This window comes from Tachysurus fulvidraco, chromosome 16 (genome assembly GCF_022655615.1).
Source record: "Tachysurus fulvidraco isolate hzauxx_2018 chromosome 16, HZAU_PFXX_2.0, whole genome shotgun sequence".
Lineage (NCBI taxonomy): Eukaryota > Metazoa > Chordata > Actinopteri > Siluriformes > Bagridae > Tachysurus > Tachysurus fulvidraco.
This window is the reverse complement of record NC_062533.1, coordinates 16,296,710-16,308,977: the sequence shown is the minus strand read 5'-3', so window position 1 is coordinate 16,308,977 and position 12,268 is coordinate 16,296,710. Positions and strand designations below refer to the sequence as shown.

The 12,268-nt window shown below is 49.6% G+C and overlaps 1 protein-coding gene across 1 annotated transcript in view; it reads right to left on the bottom strand.

Moving 5' to 3' along the window:
* igf2r (insulin-like growth factor 2 receptor) overlaps positions 1-12,268 on the bottom strand; it is a 57,625-nt gene that overhangs the window by 14,651 nt on the left and 30,706 nt on the right. The window contains exons 34-37 of the mRNA XM_027155441.2: positions 8,831-9,061; positions 8,641-8,691; positions 8,058-8,156; positions 7,825-7,983 (exon numbers count right to left, since the gene is read on the bottom strand). Coding sequence (XP_027011242.2) covers positions 7,825-7,983; positions 8,058-8,156; positions 8,641-8,691; positions 8,831-9,061 — 540 coding nt within the window. The remainder of the gene's footprint in view (positions 1-7,824; positions 7,984-8,057; positions 8,157-8,640; positions 8,692-8,830; positions 9,062-12,268) is intronic.

Genomic DNA, 12,268 nt, shown 5'->3' with positions numbered 1-12,268 from the left:
CACACACGGCAGTGAACACGCACACACACACACGGCAGTGAACACGCACACACACACACGGCAGTGAACACGCACACACACACGGCAGTGAACACGCACACACACACACGGCAGTGAACACGCACACACACACACGGCAGTGAACACACACACACACACACGGCAGTGAACACACACACACACACACGGCAGTGAACACACACACACACACACACGGCAGTGAACACACACACACACACACGGCAGTGAACACACACACACACACACGGCAGTGAACACACACACACACACACGGCAGTGAACACACACACACACACAGCAGTGAACACGCACACAGCAGTGAACACACACACACACACACACACACGGCAGTGAACACACACACACACACACACACACGGCAGTGAACACACACACACACGGCAGTGAACACACACACACACACACGGCAGTGAACACACACACACACACGGCAGTGAACACACACACACACACACGGCAGTGAACACACACACGCACACGGCAGTGAACACACACACGCACACGGCAGTGAACACACACACGCACACGGCAGTGAACACACACACGCACACGGCAGTGAACACGCACACAGCAGTGAACACGCACACAGCAGTGAACACGCACACAGCAGTGAACACGCACACAGCAGTGAACACGCACACAGCAGTGAACACACACACAGCAGTGAACACACACACAGCAGTGAACACACACACAGCAGTGAACACACACACACACACACACACACACACACACACGGCAGTGAACACACACACACACACACGGCAGTGAACACACACACACACACACACACACACGGCAGTGAACACACACACACACACACACACACACGGCAGTGAACACACACACACACACACACACACGGCAGTGAACACACACACACACACACGGCAGTGAACACACACACACACGGCAGTGAACACACACACACACACGGCAGTGAACACACACACACACACGGCAGTGAACACACACACACACACGGCAGTGAACACACACACACACGGCAGTGAACACACACACACACGGCAGTGAACACACACACACACGGCAGTGAACACACACACACACGGCAGTGAACACACACACACACGGCAGTGAACACACACACACACAAGGCAGTGAACACACACACACACAAGGCAGTGAACACACACACACACGGCAGTGAACACACACACACACACGGCAGTGAACACACACACACACACACGGCAGTGAACACACACACACACACACGGCCGAGAACACACACACACACACGGCAGTGAACACACACACACACACGGCAGTGAACACACACACACACACGGCAGTGAACACACACACACACACGGCAGTGAACACACACACACACACACACACACGGCAGTGAACACACACACACACACACACACACGCAAGAGAACACACACACACACACACACACGGCAGTGAACACACACACACACACACACACGGCAGTGAACACACACACACACACACACGGCAGTGAACACACACACACACACGGCAGTGAACACACACACACACACACACGGCAGTGAACACACACACACACACACACGGCAGTGAACACACACACACACACACACGGCAGTGAACACACACACACACACACGGCAGTGAACACACACACACACACACACGGCAGTGAACACACACACACGGCAGTGAACACACACACACGGCAGTGAACACACACACACGGCAGTGAACACACACACACGGCAGTGAACACACACACACGGCAGTGAACACACACACACACACACACGGCAGTGAACACACACACACACACACACACACACACACACGGCAGTGAACACACACACACACACGGCAGTGAACACACACACACACACACACGGCAGTGAACACACACACACACACACACGGCAGTGAACACACACACACACACACACGGCAGTGAACACACACACACACACACACACGGCAGTGAACACACACACACACACACACGGCAGTGAACACACACACACACACACACACGGCAGTGAACACACACACACACACACACACACACGGCAGTGAACACACACACACACACACACACACACGGCAGTGAACACACACACACACACGGCAGTGAACACACACACACACGGCAGTGAACACACACACACACACGGCAGTGAACACACACACACACACGGCAGTGAACACACACACACACACGGCAGTGAACACACACACACACACACGGCAGTGAACACACACACACACACGGCAGTGAACACACACACACACACGGCAGTGAACACACACACACGGCAGTGAACACACACACACGGCAGTGAACACACACACACGGCAGTGAACACACACACACACGGCAGTGAACACACACACACGGCAGTGAACACACACACACGGCAGTGAACACACACACACGGCAGTGAACACACACACACGGCAGTGAACACACACACACGGCAGTGAACACACACACACGGCAGTGAACACACACACACGGCAGTGAACACACACACACGGCAGTGAACACACACACACACGGCAGTGAACACACACACACGGCAGTGAACACACACACACGGCAGTGAACACACACACACGGCAGTGAACACACACACACGGCAGTGAACACACACACACGGCAGTGAACACACACACACACACACACGGCAGTGAACACACACACACGGCAGTGAACACACACACACGGCAGTGAACACACACACACGGCAGTGAACACACACACACGGCAGTGAACACACACACACGGCAGTGAACACACACACACGGCAGTGAACACACACACACGGCAGTGAACACACACACACGGCAGTGAACACACACACACGGCAGTGAACACACACACACGGCAGTGAACACACACACACGGCAGTGAACACACACACACGGCAGTGAACACACACACACGGCAGTGAACACACACACACGGCAGTGAACACACACACACGGCAGTGAACACACACACACGGCAGTGAACACACACACACGGCAGTGAACACACACACACGGCAGTGAACACACACACACGGCAGTGAACACACACACACACGGCAGTGAACACACACACACACGGCAGTGAACACACACACACGGCAGTGAACACACACACACACACACACACACACGGCAGTGAACACACACACACACACACACACACACGGCAGTGAACACACACACACACACACACACGGCAGTGAACACACACACACACACACACGGCAGTGAACACACACACACACACACACGGCAGTGAACACACACACACACACGGCAGTGAACACACACACACACACGGCAGTGAACACACACACACACACGGCAGTGAACACACACACACACACACACACACACACGGCAGTGAACACACACACACACGGCAGTGAACACACACACACACACACACACGGCAGTGAACACACACACACACACACACACGGCAGTGAACACACACACACACACACACACGGCAGTGAACACACACACACACACACACGCACACACGACAGTGAACACACACACACACACACACGGCAGTGAACACACACACACACACACGGCAGTGAACACACACACACACACACGGCAGTGAACACACACACACACACACGGCAGTGAACACACACACACACACACACGGCAGTGAACACACACACACACACACACGGCAGTGAACACACACACACACACGGCAGTGAACACACACACACACACACACACGGCAGTGAACACACACACACACGGCAGTGAACACACACACACACACACACGGCAGTGAACACACACACACACACACACGGCAGTGAACACACACACACACACACACACACGGCAGTGAACACACACACACACACACGGCAGTGAACACACACACACACGCCAGTGAGCACACACACACACACGGCAGTGAACACACACACACACACGGCAGTGAACACACACACACACACGGCAGTGAACACACACACACACACACGGCAGTGAACACACACACACACACACGGCAGTGAACACACACACACACACGGCAGTGAACACACACACACACACACGGCAGTGAACACACACACACACACACGGCAGTGAACACACACACACACACACACACGGCAGTGAACGCACACACACACGGCAGTGAACACGCACACACACACGGCAGTGAACACTCACACACACACGGCAGTGAACACGCACACACACACGGCAGTGAACACGCACACACACACGGCAGTGAACACGCACACACACACGGCAGTGAACACGCACACACACACACACACACACACGGCAGTGAACACGCACACACACACACACACACACACACACGGCAGTGAACACGCACACACACACACACACACACACGGCAGTGAACACACACACACACACACACACACGGCAGAGAACACGCACACACACACACACACACACACGGCAGTACACACACACACACACGGCAGTGAACACGCGCACACACACACACACGGCAGTGAACACGCGCACACACACACACGCACACAGCAGTGAACACACACACACACACACGGCAGTGAACACACACACACACACACGCACACGGCAGTGAACACGCGCACACACACACGCACACGGCAGTGAATACGCGCACACACACACACACACGGCAGTGAACACACACACACGCACACAGCAGTGAACACACACACACACACACGGCAGTGAACACACACACACACACACGGCAGTGAACACACACACACACACACGCACACGGCAGTGAACACGCGCACACACACACGCACACGGCAGTGAATACGCGCACACACACACACACACGGCAGTGAACACACACACACGCACACGGCAGTGAACACACACACACACACACGGCAGTGAACACACACACACACACACGGCAGTGAACACACACACACACGGCAGTGAACACACACACACACGGCAGTGAACACACACACACACACACGGCAGTGAACACACACACACACACGGCAGTGAACACACACACACACACGGCAGTGAACACACACACACACACACACACACACACACACACACACACACGGCAGTGAACACACACACACACACACACACGGCAGTGAACACACACACACACACACGGCAGTGAACACACACACACACACACGGCAGTGAACACACACACACACACACACACACACGGCAGTGAACACACACACACACACACACACGGCAGTGAACACACACACACACACACACGGCAGTGAACACACACACACACACACACGGCAGTGAACACACACACACACACACACACACGGCAGTGAACACACACACACACACACACACACACGGCAGTGAACACACACACACGGCAGTTAACACACACACACACACACGGCAGTGAACACGCACACACACACGGCAGTGAACACGCACACACACACACACACACACACGGCAGTGAACACACACACACACACACGGCAGTGAACACACACACACGGCAGTTAACACACACACACACACACGGCAGTTAACACACACACACACACACGGCAGTTAACACACACACACACACGGCAGTGAACACGCACACACACACGGCAGTGAACACGCACACACACACGGCAGTGAACACGCACACACACACGGCAGTGAACACGCACACACACACGGCAGTGAACACGCACACACACACGGCAGTGAACACGCACACACACACGGCAGTGAACACGCACACACACACGGCAGTGAACACGCACACACACACACACACACACACACACGGCAGTGAACACGCACACACACACACACACACACACGGCAGTGAACACGCACACACACACACACACACACGGCAGTGAACACGCGCACACACACACACACGGCAGTGAACACGCGCACACACACACACGCACACAGCAGTGAACACACACACACACACACACGGCAGTGAACACACACACACACACACACGGCAGTGAACACACACACACACACACGCACACGGCAGTGAACACACACACACACACACGCACACGGCAGTGAACACGCGCACACACACACACACACGGCAGTGAACACACACACACACACACACACACGCACACGGCAGTGAACACGCGCACACACACACACGCACACGGCAGTGAACACGCGCACACACACACGCACACGGCAGTGAACACACACACACGCACACGGCAGTGAACACACACACACGCACACGGCAGTGAACACACACACGCACACGGCAGTGAACACACACACACGCACACGGCAGTGAACACACACACACACACACGGCAGTGAACACACACACACACACGCACACGGCAGTGAACACACACACACACACGCACACGGCAGTGAACACGCGCACACACACACACGCACACGGCAGTGAACACGCGCACACACACACGCACACGGCAGTGAACACACACACACGCACACGGCAGTGAACACACACACGCACACGGCAGTGAACACACACACACGCACACGGCAGTGAACACACACACACGCACACGGCAGTGAACACACACACACACACACGGCAGTGAACACACACACACACACGCACACGGCAGTGAACACGCGCACACACACACACGCACACGGCAGTGAACACGCGCACGCACACGGCAGTGAACACGCGCACACACACGGCAGTGAACACGCGCACGCACACAGCAGTGAACAGGCGCACGCACACAGCAGTGAACAGGCGCACGCACACAGCAGTGAACAGGCGCACGCACACAGCAGTGAACAGGCGCACGCACACAGCAGTGAACAGGCGCACGCACACAGCAGTGAACAGGCGCACGCACACAGCAGTGAACAGGCGCACGCACACAGCAGTGAACAGGCGCACGCACACAGCAGTGAACACGCGCACACACACAGCAGTGAACACGCGCACACACACAGCAGTGAACACGCGCACACACACAGCAGTGAACACGCGCACACACACAGCAGTGAACACGCGCACACACACAGCAGTGAACACGCGCACACACACAGCAGTGAACACGCGCACACACACAGCAGTGAACACGCGCACACACACAGCAGTGAACACGCGCACACACACAGCAGTGAACACGCGCACACACACAGCAGTGAACACGCGCACACACACAGCAGTGAACACGCGCACACACACAGCAGTGAACACGCGCACACACACACAGCAGTGAACAGGCGCACGCACACAGCAGTGAACAGGCGCACGCACACAGCAGTGAACAGGCGCACGCACACAGCAGTGAACAGGCGCACGCACACAGCAGTGAACAGGCGCACGCACACAGCAGTGAACAGGCGCACGCACACAGCAGTGAACAGGCGCACGCACACAGCAGTGAACAGGCGCACGCACACAGCAGTGAACAGGCGCACGCACACAGCAGTGAACAGGCGCACGCACACAGCAGTGAACACGCGCACACACACAGCAGTGAACACGCGCACACACACAGCAGTGAACACGCGCACACACACAGCAGTGAACACGCGCACACACAGCAGTGAACACGCGCACACACAGCAGTGAACACGCGCACACACACAGCAGTGAACACGCGCACACACACAGCACGTCCGCGATTTCCTCCCCCCCCCAAGCTTGAGGTTTCTTTTATTATTAACCTTCTAATGATCAAGAAGCTCAAGCTCAAAGGTTAAGGTTCTCTAGAGAGCCACTTGTTCGTCCTCCTTCACTCGACTGGAAAATGTTTTATACAAGACTAAAAGCATCCAACAGACGACACGGACGGTCACCTGAACGTCTCCGGACAGAACCGAGAGGTCGAAGGTGTACTGCAGTTGGGAGACTTTTAGCTTGCATCCCTGCGCGCTGACCGTCTCCGGACACACCAAAGGCGTCGGCCACTCGAACACGTACATGCAGTCCAGCTGATGCATCATCTCCGGAGATCCCTGTGTTCGTAACGGAAAGGTGTTAATCGAGTAGAAGTCAAAACAAAGTCGTATAAAATGATGAGAGTATTTACCAAGTCTGTGGCTTTCTGGCAGGTGAAGATGATTCTGGACGTGTAGTTGACGGAGGGATCGGCAGCACACGGGGTCGTGCTGTCGAAATCGATCACCACCTAGAGAAATCAGAAGAGGAGAGGAAATAATATTAGGTGCGTCCAAAACGGCAAACGATCACTATTCTAGCGTAGTATAAATAGTGCGAGTCGTGTGTTCACTCCGACAAGTAAACAAACAAACAAACAAAAAAAAAAGTGTGAAATGTCGGACACATCGTGCACTCAATGCTCACGACTTTGTTTGTGTAGAGGAAGGGGCGGGGCTACCAGGGACCGGCGCTAGATGGAAAAACACCTCGAGATGACCGACGGCAGTCCCGGCGGACGAGGGATCTTATAAACATCTCTTAGATTAACCTACGTTTAACACTTTAACATGCTAAAGTTTTATGCTAAAGTTAGCGGAATCGCGTATACTGTGGTACCTGTTGGTAAAATAAACTATACACTAGTAAATAGTGCATAGTGTAAATGCGTACTAAGTGTGGAGTCGTACTTCGGGACACGGCAACGGTTACGGGGCGGAAAGAAAGATCGTTACCTCATCAGTAGCAGGGTTATACTTAGGAGAGGAAGTGACACGTCCGATGTCCTGTGAAGAGAAAGAGAAAAACAAAATAAGGATGAAAAGTTCCTTCACACTACAACACCTCACATACACCTGAAACCTCAACAGCAGACACTTTACACTGAAGATCCTCATAAACTGATGAAACAGATACACAACTCACAATGGGGTCTCCTTTAGGAGGGTCCATACACACTGCGGCTCCAGGAGGACACCTGACCCCTGGAATAGGGTTCAGAGGCTGGCAGATGTTAATGTAGAAGACACGGGACGCGTCCTTGCTCCCGTCTTCGGGCACGTCCGTGTCCTCGTCCGTGGCCGTGTAGTAGCCGCTGAGGTCAATTAGAGGACTCAGATCTATCAGGCTGGTTTTGTTCCAAACTGAGCACCTCGTCTGTACACAGATGATACGAATCAAAGCGTGTATAAGAGCTAAAAGTGCTCGATTAAAAATAATAATAATAAAATTATTTGACTTTTTTTTGTAATAATTGGAAAGTATTAACAACTATTATATAAAAAAAAAGTTCACTTCATTTTTATATAATAATTGGAAATCTATTAACAACAAATCTTAATAAAAATCATTACGGATTTTAAATAATGAATAATATAAAAATGGTCACTATTTCATACAGTAATACATCATGACTTTATTCATATTCAAATGTTATTAAAAAAATAATTGTAATTTTAAAAAAAATGACAGTTTGTAATTGTATAGTCACTTTTTTACATCATAAATATACAGTATTTTCCGCACTATAAGCCGCACCTAAAAGTCTTACATTTTCTCAAAAATCGGCCGTGCACCTAATAATCCGGTGCGCCTTGTGTGTGCACTGAGTTCCAAAAATCTGTAAAATTGTTGTGTGACTTTGGTAAGCGCTCCGCTTGATCGACTGTCGGACCATTTCCCGCTGACACAGGGACGTAATACATACACTACGTACGCTGGCAGCGATAAACCAATCAGAGGACATAACGCAATACGTACAGTACGTACGCTTACCTCTGCCACACCTCCGGTAAGTATTTACATTTACAGCATTTGGCAGTACATAAGTGCTTAAATCTCTAACATTGAATACATTAATACATTCACTAGGTTACATACTTAAGATACCATGAGTTTAAAACATTTGTTCAAAGTTACAATGAAAAAGTGTCAAAGGTTTTTTTTTTAATGCAAAAGATAAGGAAAGAAGTTCTAGTTGAAGTGTTTCCTGAATAAGTAGGTCTTCAACCGCCGGTATGTTGTAGGTCTTCAATACTACCGGTTATGTTGCAAAACAACATTTGTTTCTTCCTAACCATTATTGTATTAGATATCTATGACTATTATGCGCTCCACACTCCAGTCCAGTAGGTGGCGGTAAATGCACCTTAAGTTGGTTTGCCGTCCGCCAATAAAAATCAGATACTAACGAGGCACAATACAAACTACGGGCTATCATTTACGCGGTTGTAAATGGGAATAGAGATGCTGAAAGTATTCAACATCAATGAATCTATAGTTCGGAAGTGGAGGAAGCAAGAAAATGTACTGCGCCAAGTTAAGAAGACACAGTAGATGAGGACTTTGATGGATTTGTGGGAGAAGATTGATTAAAAAATAATGTGTGTTGTTAAATGGTAGAATAAAGTTCAACTAAACTCACTGTTTTGCTTCTGTTACCTTTTTTTGTAGACCGTATGTTTTAGTATGCGCCTTATTATACGGTGCGCCTTACTATACGGTGCGCCTTATTATATGGTGCGCCTTACTATATGGTGCGCCTTACTATATGGTGCGCCTTACTATATGGTGCGCCTTATTATATGGTGCGCCTTACTATATGGTGCGCCTTACTATATGGTGCGCCTTACTATATGGTGCGCCTTATTATATGGTGCGCCTTATTATATGGTGCGCCTTACTATATGGTGCGCCTTACTATATGGTGCGCCTTATTATATGGTGCGCCTTACTATATGGTGCGCCTTACTATATGGTGCGCCTTACTATATGGTGCGCCTTACTATATGGTGCGCCTTATTATATGGTGCGCCTTATAATACGCACCGTATGTATGCCTTATGCATGGGTTAAGTACAGAAATAGACCCCTAATTGACACTGCGCCTTATAATCCTTATGGTGCGGAAAATACTGTATTAACATTATAAATAGTAGAAACAAATGTGTAACTTTTTACATAATAGATTATAAATGTGTGAACATCAAATGTTAATACAAATAAGTGCAAACGATATAAAAGTGAAAACGTTTAGATTATTCATTATTTTTAGAGTTATAATACATTGTGAAGTCTTTAATATTAAGAAAAAAACTAATTTATAATCTATAAATAACAAGGTGAAAAATGTAAATATTTTCACTTTCTTTATATAATAATAATAATAATAAATGAATTAACATAAAACAAATAAAAGTAATAATTTACATATGTATTAACATTACCTGGAATTAAATGCATTAAAAACAGATTAAATTTGATAATTAATGCTTATATTCAATTTTATTTTATACCCAGGGTGCCAATAATTCTAGCTCTACTATAGGTGGTGATAAGGTCATGTCGGTGCAGACTGGTTCTAGTATTTTTTTTTTTTAATAAAAGAGTCGTTACTGATTATATATGATAACCCAAGTGTCCTGAGTCTTCACCTGTGACTGTAATGTAGCTCAGATGTATGATCCAGTACAGCTTTAACTCTGGTTAATGTACAATCAACATTTCTATATTACTTACGACATCACTCTAAGTTCACAGAGGGCGCTTGTACTTATTAAATATATTACATATAAAAAAAAAAAATAAAAAAAAAAAGAGTTCGAGGCGCTGGTTAGAACTGAATTATACCAGTGCACATCGTCTTAAAAGCAGGAGGCTAAATATTCCACAGAGGGATTGGTTTAGAGCCTTTTTACACCCGGTCACGTCGTGTGTTGTCTCTGATCCGTTAGCTGTCTGATTTGTTAAAACTGTTCCATTTACATTAGGCCACATAAACGCGTCTCGGCGAATCTGATATCGATCCGATCTCTCTGCTCCCGCCCAAAATGCTAATATATTTTTACCTCATTTCCAGGGTAATTGAAACAGAACACACTTTGGGGTATGCGGTTGCTAAAAAAAAAAAAAAACAGCATTTACTGTTTGCTGCATTTTCGCTAGCGGCAGCAGCGCGTTTTAAGACCCAACGAGACACCTGGGTGAAAGATCGGAGCCAGCGCTGGTGGGAAAACATTTGTTTCTGGCGCGATGCACGACTTGTGAGTCACCTGAGAGTGACGTACTTCCGTTTGGGAGGAGTATAGCACTGACGTATGTGGCTTGAACAACCACATGCATTTACACCTGTCCAGTTTCATCTGAAACGCATCCCAGACCTCCTCCTGAAGGGGTTCGTACCATTGGATTTATATCCGTCTCCAAAACGTTTCGGAGGGCCTTTAGACCTGGTGTTTTTACCATCGGATAGCTATCGGATCACAGAAAACGCATGAAGTGACCAGGTGTAAAAAGCCCCTTAGAGATAACAGATGAATTTCAGAACAAAGTTGGACACTAACTGGTTCGTTGAATCAAATGCAG